This window comes from Oncorhynchus clarkii, chromosome 18 (assembly GCF_045791955.1).
Source record: "Oncorhynchus clarkii lewisi isolate Uvic-CL-2024 chromosome 18, UVic_Ocla_1.0, whole genome shotgun sequence".
In the NCBI taxonomy this organism is placed as follows: Eukaryota; Metazoa; Chordata; class Actinopteri; order Salmoniformes; family Salmonidae; genus Oncorhynchus; species Oncorhynchus clarkii.
In genome coordinates, this window is record NC_092164.1 from 2,903,442 (window position 1) to 2,919,513 (window position 16,072).

Here is a 16,072-nt window from a genome sequence, read left to right on the forward strand (position 1 = left end):
TAGTTTCACATCTTAATTTTGCCTACTGTTCTGACTTGGTGGTTGACATGAAGCCTATAACCTGTTTTTGATAAATGTAATCATTGAATATTGTAAGAATTTTCATTGTCTGCATATATGCCCCTTTATTTATCCTACGGTTCTGACTTGGCGTTCAGGGAGAACACTGTAAGAACGGCCCATGTTCTGAATTCTGTTGCTGTACATTTCAAGAGTGCTGAACCAATAGTCATATTGATTACGTCCGTCCTAGCTCGCTCATGAATGTCTTAGTCGAAATTACAGATTGCCTCCTATCCACTTGTCGTCCCCTAATGTTTGTTCATATCAATTGTCAGTAGAAACCACATTTGTTTAAGTAAGTCAGCCATGTTATTTTAAAAGTCAGTAAATGAGGCTGAATTAGCTGTTTCGTTGCCAGACAAGGCTCTGCTGAGCCAGGTGTAGTAGTGGTAAATTGTTGAGACTATGCTGTTGGTCCTAACAGTTTGTGGTCACTGTTATAGTGCAATTAATGTATTGTGAATGTAAGTGGCTTAGCTGGCATGCATCCCTATTATTATTTTTTTTAACTAGTTAAGTCAGTTAAGAACAAATTCTTATTTACAATGAAGGCCTACCCCAGCCAATCCCGACCGATGCTGGGCCAATTGTGCGCTTCCCTATGGGACTCCCAATCGTGGCCGGATGTGATTCAGCTTGGATTCGAACCAGGGACTGTAGTGATGTCTCTTGCACTGAGATGAGGTGCCTTAGACCGCTGCACCACTCGGGAGCCCTTAAAAGGTTTGCGCCCAATGTAGGGCAGGAGTTTGAAGGCACAAGCAGGGAGCCCAGCCAACAGAGAATTGAGAAATATTTTGGTACTCTTCTCCAGTTCTGTTCCTCACTACAAACCTGTCTCGAAGCTCGACGGACAATTTCTTCGACCTCATTGCTTGGTTTTTGCTCTGACTTGCACTGTCAACTGTGGGACCTTAAAAAGACAGGTGTTATCATTTTCCAATCATGTCCAATCATTTGAATTTACCACAGGTGGACTCCAATCCAGTTGTAGAAACATCTCAAGGATGATCAATGGAAACAGGATGCACTTGAGCTGAATTTTGAGTATCAGAGGAAAGGGTATTAATTTTTATAAATTGACAAATTTATAAAAACCTTTTTTCACTTTGTCATTATGTGTATATTGTGTGTATATTGATGAGGGGTAAAAAATGCATTTAATAAATGTTTGTATAAGCCTGTAACGTAACAATATGTGGAAAAAGTCAAGGGGTCTTGTATAATGCCCTGTATATGCTTTAAACTACAATGTAAGGATCTGAAGTGGTAAACACAAAGGCATAATGGGAAATGCATGTCCAATGGTTATCTCTGTATGAGTCACATTAAAACACTAGGTAGGGCAGTGGTTATCTCTGTATTAGTATTACATAAAAACACCTACAGTGCCTTGTGAAAGTATTCGGCCCCCTTGAACTTTGCGACCTTTTGCCACATTTCAGGCTTCAAACATAAAGATATAAAACTGTATTTTTTTGTGAAGAATCAACAACAAGTGGGACACAATCATGAAGTGGAACGACATTTATTGGATATTTCTAACTTTTTTAACAAATCAAAAACTGAAAAATTGGGCGTGCAAAATTATTCAGCCCCCTTAAGTTAATACTTTGTAGCGCCACCTTTTGCTGCGATTACAGCTGTAAGTCGCTTGGGTATGTCTCTATCAGTTTTGCACATCGAGAGACTGAAATGTTTTCCCATTCCTCCTTGCAAAACAGCTCGAGCTCAGTGAGGTTGGATGGAGAGCATTTGTGAACAGCAGTTTTCAGTTCTTTCCACAGATTCTCGATTGGATTCAGGTCTGGACTTTGACTTGGCCATTCTAACACCTGGATATGTTTATTTTTGAACCATTCTATTGTAGATTTTTCTTTATGTTTTGGATCATTGTCTTGTTGGAAGACAAATCTCCGTCCCAGGTCTTTTGCAGACTCCATCAGTTTTTCTTCCAGAATGGTCCTGTATTTGGCTCCATCCATCTTCCCATCAATTGTAAGCATCTTCCCTGTCCCTGCTGAAGAAAAGCAGGCCCAAACCATGATGCTGCCACCACCATGTTTGACAGTGGGGATGGTGTGTTCAGCTGTGTTGCTTTTACGCCAAACATAACGTTTTGCATTGTTGCCAAAAAGTTCAATTTTGGTTTCATCTGACAAGAGCACCTTCTTCCACGTTTGGTGTCACCCCCAGGTGGCTTGTGGCAAACTTTAACCGACACTTTTTATGGATATCTTTAAGAAATGGCTTTCTTCTTGCCACTCTTCCATAACGGCCAGATTTGTGCAATATACGACTGATTGTTGTCCTATGGACAGAGTCTCCCACCTCAGCTGTAGATCTCTGCAGTTCATCCAGAGTGATCATGGGCCTCTTGGCTGCATCTCTGATCAGTCTTCTCCTTGTATGAGCTGAAAGTTTAGAGGGACGGCCAGGTCTTGGTAGATTTGCAGTGGTCTGATACTCTTTCCATTTCAATATTATCGCTTGCACAGTGCTCCTTGGGATGTTTAAAGCTTGGGAAATCTGTTTGTATCCAAATCCGGCTTTAAACTTCTTCACGGACCTATCTCGGACCTGCCTGGTGTGTTCCTTGTTCTTCCTGATGCTCTCTGCGCTTTTGACGGACCTCTGAGACTATCACAGTGCAGGTGCATTTATACGGAGACTTGATTACACACAGGTGGATTGTATTTATCATCATTAGTCATTTAGGTCAACATTGGATCATTCAGAGATCCTCACTGAACTTCTGGAGAGAGTTTGCTGCACTGAAAGTAAAGGGGCTGAATAATTTTGCACGCCCAATTTTTCAGTTTTTGATTTGTTAAAAAAGTTTGAAATATCCAATAAATGTCGTTCCACGTCATGATTGTGTCCCACTTGTTGTTGATTCTTCACAAAAAAATACAGTTTTATATATTTATGTTTGAAGCCTGAAATGTGGCAAAAGGTCGCAAAGTTCAAGGGGGCCGAATACTTTCGCAAGGCACTGTAGGTAGATTAGTGGTTATCTCTGTATTAGTAATATCCACATTAAGTCACCTAGGTAGATTAGTGGTTATCTCTGTATTAGTATTATCCACATTAAGTCACCTAGGTAGATTAGTGGTTATCTCTGTATTAGTATTATCCACATTAAGTCACCTAGGTAGATTAGTGGTTATCTCGGTATTAGTATTATCTCTGTATTACCCTAGGTAGAGCAGAGAAGACAGAGCATGTGACTTTGCAACACAGGTGTTTCATCTCCACACTGGGGTGATTTTAACAGTGCAACGCCACACAGGCCTCATGCCTCTCAGGTAGGAGGGTACCAGAAATAAATGAATAAAAAACACAAAACTAATGAAGGAGCACACAGTCACCAACAATATGTCCCTGGCATCAATACTTTCAACTGGCTCAGCTCGCTGTTACAGTACAGCACCACCAAATTCAATTTCTGAATTAACCATCTGTCTTTTGGAACCATAATGTAACATATCACACTATTTTGAGAGTCCCGGATTTATATTTACTATGTTACATCTAGTCTATGAGATGAGGCTGCACCTTTAAAACCTCTAGTGACTCCCCATCCCGCATGAGGGAGCGTAATCATCGACTGCCACTAATTAGCATAACGCAATAGCATTTTGTCCAGCTAGCAGCACGTAACTTGGTCACGGAAATCAGAAAAGCAATCAAATTAAATTGTTTACCTTTGATGAGCTTCGGATGTTTTTACTCACGAGACTCCCAGTTAGATAGCCAATGTTCCTTTTTTCCAAAAATATTATTTTTGTAGGCGAAATAGCTCCATTTGTTCTTCACCTTTGGCTGAGAAATCGCCCGGAAATTGCAGTCACAAAACACCGAAAAATATTCCAAATTAGCTCCATAATATCGACAGAAACATGGCAAACGTTGTTTATAATCAATCCTCAAGGTGTTTTTAAAATATCTATTTGATAATATATCCACCGGGACAATTGGTTTTTCAGTTGGACCGATTGGAATAATGGCTACCTCTGTATTTTACTCGAGAATCACTCTGGGAGCATCAGGTGAGCACTTGCGCAATGTAGCCGCTTACAGGTATTCTTCAACATAAATGCGTAAAACTACGTCACAATGCTGTAGACACCTTGGTGAATACGGAGAAAACGTAATTACGTTGATAGCCCATTCACTGCTCAATAGGGACGCATTGGAAAGCAGAGCTTTCAAAACATGAGGCACTTCTGGATTGGATTTTTCTCAGGCTTTCGCCTGCAATATCAGTTCTGTTATACTCACAGACAATATTTTTACAGTTTTGGAAACTTTAGAGTGTTTTCTATCCTAAGCTGTCAATTATATGCATATTCTAGCATCTTGTCCTGATGACAAAATAGGAATGTTTTTTTTCCAAAAATGAAAATACTACCCCCTAGTCACAAAAGGCACCTTTAACCTACATTATAAACACGCAGATCAAGAGGTGTTTTCCCTTCAGCATCTGCATGTGGCATAAACTCACCCACCTCACAGCATGAATCTAAAATGGTTAACCTTGGCTGTGAGTGATGGGGAAAAAATCTGACTCCAAGGCAATTACTTGAATAATTCAAATATGTTTTATAAACTTGATAACTTTTTGACTTCGCTATGGGGGTCAGGGGGAATTGGGCCGTGCTTCAGCTGAACTGCAGTACCGAAAATGCCCTCTGAGCACAGTGGAAAGCATGGGTATAGACTGGAAGCCTGGCCCCTTGATCCGAGAAGTGTGTAATGGCAGACCGCAATTAGGGGCATTCTCTCATATCAGGTGTTTCATGATATCTAGTTTACACCAACTGATGCTCCCCATTGGTCCATTACCGTTTCTTTTGCGTTGGGACAACACTTGTTGAAAATTGTAGCTAACCTTAATCTCAGTCTCCTAACCCCCACGTTAGTTATCCAAACATGCATAGTAAACAAATCCCTAACCCTCACCCTTTTCCTAACCTTAACCTCAGTCTCCTAACCTGTCATGCTAATTCACCTAACTGCCACTTTAATATTCCTATCCTGTTATGTATGCTATGTGCCTAGTTAAATAAATACTTTAAAAAAATGTTTACAAATAGTCTCCATCAGTTTCATAACGCCATAACTGACTAATGGCATGTATCCATTTTTATTATATCAGGGAACATCCACATCAAGAAACTGTACAGTAGTTCTCCTACTGGGAGGCGCCGGAAATAGATTAAAGAGCGATTGGTGCTGAGGAAGCTATGGCAGTGGATGCCCCGCAGCCTGTTGAGATTCATAATGACGTTTACCAGTTGAAGGATACCGATAGTAAATATTAATTGTACGTGCAGCTGAAAGGTTTTTGGGAGTTCAGGAATTAACATTGGAAGCATTGCAGGCAGTGGTGGAAAAAGTACCCAATTGTCATACTTGAGTTAAAGTAAAGATACTTGAGTCCTTTCCTATCAAGGTAAAAGTGAAAGCCACCCAGTAAAATACTACTTGAGTAAAAGTCTAAAAGTATTTAGTTTAACATATACATAAGTATCAAAAGTAAATGTAATTGCTAAAATATACTTAAGTATCAAAAGTAAAAGTATAAATAATTTCAAATTCCTTATATATTAAGCAAACGATTTTCTTGTAGTTTACATGTACGGATTGTCAGGGGCACACTCCAACACTCAGGGTGCATTTCTAAATTCGATCTGGCAATTTACTCTGACTTCAGAGCACTCTAACCTCAATCCTAACTCACACAAGCATCCAGATAAAATTAAATATATTTAATGAAACAAAACAAGAAGATGTTAACATCATTCAGCTACTGTAGCTGCCTACCTAACATCAACAGGCAGCACCAGTAGCGCAACAATTAAAAATAGACACCAAAAGTAAAGTTCCTGGCGATCATAGCGATCTGACTCCCTCCCCCCCTTCTGTCTGAACTTGGAATATTCCTGTTCGCGGGCTTTGGCCACTGACCCTCAACCTGGTTGTTGTTCTGCGTTGTGTACTGTTAGAGTTGCGTTAATTCTAATCTGGCATCAGGATAAATATGACACTGAGTCACCGATTGAATGCTATGTATTTTTTATTAGCTAAGCAATAAGTGGTAAATGCAATTTTCGTATATACGGGCTCTTTGTCCCACCTCGCAGGGCAAACAGAGAACTGACTTGTTCCTGACAAAGATATTATTAATATACTCTGAGAGAAATAGTTCCTGCTTCCGAGCCGGCCTGTCAGAGTAGAGACTGGGCGTGGTTTAGACTCACCCAGCCTATCGTTGATTGTTGTCGTACGAGTTGGTACCAGCCTCCGGGCGCTCCAGTTGATAGATGTAACTGTTGCTGTGTCGAGTATCTATGCGCTCATTCCCTAGATACCGTTATCACATATCTGGTTTCTGTTATTGTTAAGTTTGAGTTCTATCAAAAAACAGTCTGTGGTTTGCTACACTACGTTCTGTATTTGTCCGTTTTTATGTTATTCTGTATTTTTCCATCATGAGAAAGGCCCATGGCCCTGAAACTGTTAACAATGTTTCAAGTCAGCTATGTTGCATAACACATACATACATCCACACAAGCCAACAGCAGATAATATTCAATCACATATATGGTAACGGTCTATAGTGCATAACACAGAATCCTCATAGTACTATTCTAATAATTTGAAGTTTGATGGAATAAACATTTTAATTAAATTGTTGCCTGTAGCACATTTAAAGTCACCAATGCTCTGGATAACATGAACATAGCCTAACCAGCTCTGCTAAGGCGAGTGAAATGGTCAGAAATCGCTAATTTGTCCTGGAAGTAGCTAGCAAGCTAGCCAATGTTAACCAGTTATCTTGGATGCTTGACTGCGGTTGTGACGTCAGAACGCTTGAATCAACCCTCCTCCTCCGCCAGAGCGTCCAGTGTGGCTCTGAACGCTCCGAGAGAGATACGAACTGACAGTCTGACAACGCTCGGAATTTACAAACGCCCAAGCGCACTCTGGCACTCTATATTGAATTTAAGATCCCACCCATCATTTTCAAAGAAAGTATTTGTGTTTAGTGAGTCCGTCAAATCAGATGCAGTAGTATAACTTTAGACCGTCCCCTCGCCCATACCCGGGCGCGAACCAGGGACTCTCTGCAAACATCAACAGTCACCCAAGAAGCATCGTTAACAATCGCTCCACAAAAGCCGCGGCCCTTGCAGAGCAAGGGGAAACACTACTTCAAGGTCTCAGAGCAAGTGACGTCACCGATTGAAACGCTATTTAGCGCTCACCACTAGCTATTTCACATCGGTTACATAGGGATGCGCGAATTGAATTTTTTTCCTGTCCTGCTAATCATAAAAAAATGTAAGGAGTACTTTTGGGTGTCAGGGAAATGTTTGGAGTAGAAAGTACATTATTTTCTTTAGGAATGTAGTGGAGTAAAAGTAGAAGTTGTCAAAATATCAAAAGTAAAGTACAGATACCCCCCAAAACCTCCTGACGCAGTACTTAAAATATTTGTACTTAAGTACTTTACACCACTAATTGCAGGGAATACTGACTGAAGATGTTCCTCCCTACGAGGCCCATGAGACTGTGTAGGGATGTGATTTGAATAGGACTGTGACTGAAGGAGTGGGATGTTTTTATTGATCTATTTTTGTATTTTGCTTTGAAGTCGTTGTTTCCGCAATTGACATGTATTTATTTTAACAGTTTACTAGCCGCACAGTAGGTGGCGGCAGACACATTATATTTGTGTAAGTACACCAGAGAAAAAGTTGACCTTGTCGCATTTGGGAACAGGAAGTTCCGGGAAGAAAACAACATAACTGTGTTGTTATGTCGAAAGTGGTTGTGTCCGTTTCAAATGTATTATTGTAGGTATGTAAATAGCACGTTTAAAGTTTCTAATGTCGAAAGAATATATAATATGCTAGGTAACAAATCCGTCAAGGTATTATCACGTTTGTTAAAGGTTTTAATTGTATGTGTTATTTTGGGGTCAAACCGAGTGAGTGAAGAACGTGATTTAAAACGATTTTTCAAGTCACTAAGCTAGACTTTGGGTTTGTCTTGAGTGTATGTACATCATTTCGTCAAAGTCCACTTTGAGTTCGTTTTTACATGTTCTTGGTTTTGTGTAAAATGATGCTTATGATAGGTAAATAGCCTCGTCCGAAACATCCTGATCTCGCGAGTTTGCATACACTTTTTCGTTCATGTAAGCTCGCGAGATCTGGATGGTTCGGGACAAGGCTCGTCAAATGGCGTTCTTCAACGGTTTTGGTCGTCTTTCTTGAAGTTTGCTCGTGGTGAAATGGCGACAAGAGGGTGTGTGAAGAAGTGTCAAAATAAAGGGAAACTAGCTGAAGTTATCCTTCACCATTTGGAGAGAGGCCAACTGCATGGAATGGCGTCGATTAATGCGGATGAATCGGAGCACGTATCAAACTCTATCCATGGAGGACCAAGTGTCTGGGGGTTTTCGCTCCACCCTTGTACTTGATTAATGCATTAAGGTCACTAATTAGTGAGGAACTCCCCTCATCTGATTGTCTATGTTTTCATTGAAAGGAGAAAAAAAAACGCGGAGACTCGGCCCTCAGTGGAATGAGTTTGACACCCCTGAAACAATGGAAATGGAGAGTTTGTGAAGCAACAGCTGTGCTGGAATGCGATCAATGTGGGGGACAGTTCTGATGATATGGAGCGGGAGGATGAGGGCCTAGTATGTGAGTGGTCTGTAGTGGGAAGACATAGGAAGAACAGAGATAATGATACTGGAAGCAGAGGCGCATGTAGTATAGTAACTAGAGGCCCAAGGTAGGGAGCTAGAGTAATAATGTGTCCGAGTGGAAAGTTGGGATGGTGTTTGAGGAAACCACAGGGTGTAAATGAGGCCCTATCTGATTAACCAAGGCCATAAAAAGAGTTGAAGTTAAAACTAGGCCGCATCCGTGTAAATGAGAACTTGTTCTGAACTAGTCTACCTGGTTAAATAAAGGTGAAATAAAAAATAAATGGTAGATTGTTAATATCTTGTGCTGGTCAGGTTCAGCAAGGGAAGATTCTTCAAAAGGAAAATCATAATGGGACGAAGCTCAGAAGCCATGACCCTGGAGCTGATGCTACATTGAAGGGAGTAATAATCTCTGAGGTCCCAATATCTATGTCCATGGATGATATTGTTAAAGACCATGTGAAGGGGGACAGAGTGGTTGAAGCCTAAAGGTTGATCAGTAGGAAAGAGGGTTAAAGAAGTGAAAGCTTATCAGTGCTGTTGAAGTGTTAGAAGGTTTTGTCTGGAAAAGTACAGAATAGGATTCCTTAGCTTCAATGTCAGAGAATTTGTCCCAGCCTCATCAATCAACCAATCAAATGTATTTATAAAGCCTTTCTTACATCAGCTGATGTCACAAAGTGCTGTACAGAAACCCAGCCTAAAACCCCAAACAGCAAGCAATGCAGGTGTAGAAGCACAGTGGCTAGGAAAAACTCCCTAGAAAGGCCAGAACCTAGGAGGAAATCTAGAGAGGAACCAGGCTATGAGGGGTGGTCAGTCCTCTTCTGGCTGTGCCGGGTAGAGATTATAACAGAACATGGCCAAGATGTTCCAATGTTCATAAATGACCAGCAGGGTCAAATAATAATAATCACAGTGGTTGTCGAGGGTGCAACAGGTCAGCACCTCAGGAGTAAATGTCAGTTGGCTGATCATAGCCGATCATTGAGAGTATCTCTAACTTTCCTGCTGTCTCTCTTGAAAACAGCAGGTCTGGGACAGGTAGCACGTCTGGTGAACAGGTCAGGGTTCCGTAGCAGAACAGTTGAAAATGGATCAGCAGCGGTGAATCATCACAGTGTTTTTAAATTCCGAAGAATGGGACATGTAGCTGTTGAGTGAAAAGATGTGCCAAGTGTGGTGGGGAACATGATTACGCTGAATGTTGGAGCAATGTGACAGTTAAGTGTTGCAATTGTGTGGAGGACAAAGAGTGGAATTTGGTGGATGCCAGGTGCAGAGAGATGCTCAGAGATACAGAATCTGTCTTGATGTATCATATGCAGAGGCTGTAAGACAGACTGGTGGAACTACAGTGCAGACTGATGGAGCTTCCATGGCTGGTCCTGTAGTAAGAGGACCTGCTGTCAGACTGATGGAGCTTCCATGGCTGGTCCTGTAGTAAGAGGACCTGCTGTCAGACTGATGGAGCTTCCATGGCTGGTCCCGTAGTAAGAGGACCTACTGTCAGACTGATGGAGCTTCCATGGCTGATCCCTTAGTAAGAGGACCTGCTGTCAGACTGATGGAGCTTCCATGGCTGGTCCTGTAGTAAGAGGACCTGCTGTCAGACTGATGGAGCTTCCATGGTTGGTCCTGTAGTAAGAGGACCTACTGTCAGAACTGGTCTTTCTACTAGTCCTGACATGGTTTCGAGGCCTGTTCAAAAATATTGCGTTCATAAATGCACTGTGACAAAGGATACTTTAATATTGAATAATATGTACTTCATAGCTTTCATTGGTGAGGTTATCAACATCTTGCATTGTGTAAAACAGAAATACCAGGTTGAAAGTTATCTTGTAAATTGCAGCAGTTGTTGGGGGTAACAGATATTACTGTCGGTATGGATTTCAATAAACTGGATAACCTGGGGGTGGATTGTCTCAGCATGATTTAAACCCCCATGTTTGAAAACACAGAAAGGGATCTATTGATATAGTTTATTGGGCGGTGTGGGGGGTTATTGGGGAAGGGGAGGGTGTGGTAGAAGTTAATAGGGATTTCTTGTTTTATTTTCTTAGTACAGAATTAGACAGACCTGCACCTTAAATGTTTGTTTGTGGACCTCCATGATACCATAGGAGGTCTGCATCAATGGACTTCAGTGCAGGTAGTGCCTCATCAGAGAGAGAACATTTCAGTTGCTCTACAGTTCTGAAGCTGAATGTAATGATTATCAGTTCTTTACTAATATTCAGACACATTCAGTTGTTTCTATATTTATCTATAATTCAGGGTTTTCACACGGGGCTTAAAGTAAATAAATATTAGTGCCTGAAAAAGTCCTTGAATTTGACTTGCCACTGTACGAACCCTGATAATTCTTAATATGGTGTGAATGGGAAATACATTTGGTTTTTGTGAGTGAAATAATACAGTGAAGACAAGGTTATTCATAAAATAGTACATAGTGCTGCCTGAAACATATCTTGTACTAAATGGTTTTTGAGTCATTTATGCATTTATGTGAATTTAGGAAATCTACTATAGATTAAGTGTATTTATGTTGTGCAATTTAAAATGTGTACTCTGTGTCTAACATGAATGAATGTTTTGTCAAGGATTAGTTACCTGATCTACTGAAATGAGATAATTGAACAAGAAAATATTTTTAGAGAATAAAGTGCCAGAACTGTCAAGAAAATAACTTTTGTGTCCGTTTGTCTTTATTACTACAGACCGACTCAGATTAAGTCTGAGGCCGTTAACTTCAACAGTGAGGACAAACCCAGCCTGCCTCTCTCCTTCCACACTGAGTAGGAACCTACAGTCACTGGGTACTGATTGTGACAGTGGAGACCATTTTGCACTGAAGGATCCAGAGATGGCATCAGTGAAGCTGGAAGACTGCAGTCAAACACTGGAGCTGAATGTCAACATTAAAGATGAAGAAGAGGAGGAGAAGATTAGGACAACTGTTAGTCATGGTAAGAGCTGGTTCTATCTATAAATTATCTTCATGTATTAGACCTCCATAAGTTATGACCAGTCTATTGCTAGGTTGAATTCTGTAATTCTGACATCACACATCCCTGAACAACTCAAGACTTCACAGCGAAGCAAAAACTATTTAAACTTGTAACGCCTGCCTTTGCCCACACATTGTCTCAAGAACGTTGAAAATGTTTAATACCCTCAATCACCAAGTTAGTTATACCTCATTTCAAAATAGGCCATGTCATCATCACTGTCAATATTGAATTATAATTCTTCACGTTTTACCAGTGAAATGACCAAGCTGCGTCTGCATGCCAATCGTTTGATCTCAATCAATTCCATGGGAATATGCATTTAAATCTTCTTGGATTACTGTTTGGTTAGCAAATTAGAGCAGATGGTGTTAAATTATTTTGACTTCCTGTATTTTGTTTTAATCAAAGCACATTCTGCCTAATGGCGCGCTGTTGAGTTTGGGACGATTCAGCAAACCATCCTAAAATCTCCTAAGAAAATCGGTGTTGTTTTTGTTGTAACAGTAATGTTATGCTATAATATTTGGTTATTGGACTGCTCATTAATCATTAGGTGATCGTCCAAGACATTGATCTAACTTTACTAAAAAAAACACCATTGTGGCATCTCATCGCTCTTGCAAGCACTACACCCCTGCAGTCTGCTGCACCAAACTAGCGATTGATGCTCACCTAGCCTACTCTTTTGTCTCGTTCAACATTTGGTGAGGCAGAAACGAGAGAACATGTTGTTTTCATGAAAATCTGGGAATATTTGGCCAAGGAAACATTTCTGGTTGGTCTCAAGGAATGTCACACAGGGAGATTTTTAAAAACGGGATTGAGAGAAGTAGCAGCTAATGCTCATGGAGAGCCTAACTATTATTATTATTAACCTTTATTTAACTAGGCAACGATTGGAGAAGTGTTGAACATAACCAGTGGACTGTCACATCCTGATGATTTATATCTGATACATATATATTTTATATTTTATAAATCAAGTTGTCGAAACATCTCAATGATGATCAATGGAAACAGGATGCACCTGAGCTCAATTCAAAAGTTTGGGGTCACTTAATCTACCCATGGTGTCCGATTTAAAAAGTCATTTACAGTGAAAGCACAACATATGATTATGTTCGGTCATAGCCAAGTCAAAAAAACACAGCCATTTTTCCGTTACAGTCTGTAGAAACAAGTCAAATGATGAATGCAATCAATCTTTAGGATGTTTTTAACATAAATCATCAATAAGTTTCCAACCGGAGAATGTCATTGTCTGAAGAAAAGCATTGTAACGAGACCTAACTCTGTCGGGAGCAAGTGTCATGAGACCGAGGCTCTCTGCCGGACCACTTTCTCAAAGGGCTCTCATGAGCCCCTCCTTTATAGTAGAATCCTCAAACCAGTTTCTAAAGACGGTGACATCTTGTGGAAGCCCTAGGAAGTGGAACCTCATCCATATCTCACTGTGAATTCAATAGGCACTGTTTTGAAAATCTTTTTCTCACTTCCTGTTTGGATTTCTTCTCAGGTTTTTGCCTGCCATATGAGTTCTGTTATACTCACAGACATCATTCAAACAGTTTTAGAAACTTCAGAGTGTTTTCTATCCAATACTAATAATAATATGCATATATTAGCATCTGGGGTGTTGAGTTTGGGACAGTTTTCAACTGTGCTAACATAATTGCAAAAGTGTTTTCTAATGATAAACTTGGATTAGCTAACACAACATGCCATTGGATCACAGGAGTGATGGTTGCTGATAATGGGCCTCTGTACACCTATGTAGATATTCCATAAAATATCTGCCGTTTCCAGCTACAATAGTCATTTACAACAATAACAATGTCGATACTGTATTTCTGATCAATTTGATGTTATTTTAATGGACAAACAATGTGCTTTTCTTTCAAAACAAGGACATTTCTAAATGACTCCAAACGTTTGAACAGTAGTGTATATTTCATATGTTTCATACATAAAGTTGTAGAAACATCTCAAGGATGATCAATGGAAACAGGAAGCATCTGAACTCAATTTTGAGTCTGTCTTGTTCTTCTGTTTTTTTTGTTTTTTTAAATAAATTTGCAAAAATCTCTAAACCTGTTTTGGCTTTGTCATTATGGGGTATTGTGATGTCATTATGGGGTATTGTGATGTCATTATGGGGTATTGTGTAGATTGATGAGGATATTTTTTTATTTAATTTTAGAATAAGGCTGTAACAGAACAATGTGGAAAAAGTCAAGTGGTCTGAATACTTTCCGAGGACACTGTCAGACCCCTTCCCATTTCTCCCATTTTGGTACGTTACAGCCTTCTTCTAAAATTGATTACATGTTTTTCCTCGTCAATCTACACACAATATCCCATAATGACATCACAATACCCCATAATGACATCACAATACCCCATAACGACATCACAATACCCCATAATGACATCACAATACCCCATAATGACAAAACCAAAACAGGTTTTCAGAAATTCTTGCAAATGTAAAAAAAAAATACAATTGCTTATTTATGTTTTTAAGTTTTCAGACCCTTTGCTATGAGATTGTCCTTGAGATGTTTCTACAACTTGATTGGAGTCCACCTGTGGTAAATTCAATTGATTGGACATGATTTGGACAGGCACACACCTGTCTATGTAAGGTCCCACAGTTGACAGTGCATGTCAGAGTAAAAACCAAGCCATGAGGTCGATGGATTTGTCCGTAGAACTCCGAGACAGGATTATGTCGGCACAGATCTGGGGACCGATACCAAAATGTTTCTGCTGCATTAAATGTCCCCAAGAACACAGAGGCCTCCATTATTCTTCAATGGAAGAAGTTTGGAACCACCAAGACTCTTCCTAGAGCGGGCTACCCGGCCAAACTGAGCAATCGGGGGAGAAGGGCCTTGTTCGTGGAGGTGGCCAAGAACCTGATGGTCACTCAGACAGAGCTACAGAGTTCCTCTATGGAGATGAGAGAATCTTCCAGAAGGACAACCATCTCTGCAGCACTCCACTAATCATGCCTTTATGGTAGAGTGCCCAGACAGAAGCCACTCATCAGTAAAAGGCACATGACAGTCCGCTTGGAGTTTGCCAAAAGGCACCTAAAGGACTCTGACCATGAGAAACAAGATTCTCTAGTCTGATGAAACCAAGATTGAACTCTTTGGCCAAGACAACTTGGGAGTGGCTTCGGTACACGTTTCTGAATGTCATTGAGTGGCCCAGCTAAAGCCCGGACTTGAACCCGATCAAACATCTCTGGAGAGACCTGAAAATAGCTTTGCAGAGACGCTCTCCATCCAACCTGGCAGAACTTGAGAGGATCTGCAGAGAAGAATGGGAGAAACTCCCCAAATACAAGTGTGCCAAGCTTGTAGCTTCATACCCAACAAGACTCAAGGCTGTAATCGCTGCCAAAGGTGCTTCAACTAACTATTGTCTGAAGGGTCTGAATACTTACGTAAATGTAATACTTCAGTTATTTCTAAAAACCTGTTTTTGCTTTGTCATAATGGGCTATTGTGATGTCATAATGGGTATTGTGTGTAGATTGATGAGGGGAAACAAACAATTGACTCAATTTTAGAATAAGACTAATGTAACAAAATGTGGAAAAAGTCAAGGGGTCTGAATTATTTTTGAATGCATTGTCGATGTTATTTCATGCTGCTAAGACTTGTATGGATGACAACAGTATGGTCAGCATTTGTTTTATTCACTGGGCTATCTGGAGTGATCATAGTGTAGACTAAAGAAGTGAAGTAGACAAACTGCCAGTGTTTTGAAGTTCTCTGAAATGAGTCTGTGTAGTTACTAATCCTTTGTCACGAGAATTTCTATCCCAATGTTCTAACTGAACTATTTCATAACTCCATCTGTATCCTAGAGGTTGTAAGGCTCTAAGTTTTAATAAACAGAGCCCCAGCATACAAATGATCAGTTCTTTATTCAGAGAGCTCTGCCCTCTCAAGTTCAGAGCCCATCTTTTATACACACATCAGTGGAGAACCCCACCCCGCTTTAGGATGGCTGTATTGTTCCACTGTACACTTACATTGTTTATCATATTCTGCAACATGTTTCATGATTTTCTGCAAGCCTAACAGTTTCTCCACTCCGGGTGGGGACAGAATGTCCTGTAAGGAACACAGTGTTCTAATGATATCCTGTCAACGCTGCACACATTATCAACTCATAGTCTTATGTGTCTAATGGATTTCACACACAGTGATACAGTTTCAGGGTGAAATATTTTAGTAGAATTTGTGTG

At 40.3% G+C, this 16,072-nt stretch overlaps 2 protein-coding genes across 4 annotated transcripts in view; one reads left to right on the forward strand and one right to left on the reverse strand.

Annotated features, from left to right (window-relative positions):
- Positions 1–16,072, reverse strand: part of LOC139372831 (zinc finger protein 850-like) — a 113,412-nt gene that overhangs the window by 38,300 nt on the left and 59,040 nt on the right. The window lies entirely within an intron of this gene.
- The window catches only part of LOC139372824 (zinc finger protein 585A-like), a 64,842-nt gene that overhangs the window by 24,392 nt on the left and 24,378 nt on the right, over positions 1–16,072 (forward strand). Inside the window, exon 1 of one of the 2 annotated variants that reach the window (XM_071112640.1) lies at positions 11,564–11,763. The exons of the other annotated variant lie outside the window; for it this stretch is intronic. Coding sequence (XP_070968741.1) covers positions 11,661–11,763 — 103 coding nt within the window. The 5' untranslated portion in view covers positions 11,564–11,660. Of the gene's footprint in view, positions 1–11,563; positions 11,764–16,072 lie in introns of those variants that run through there. 2 annotated transcript variants of the gene reach the window in all.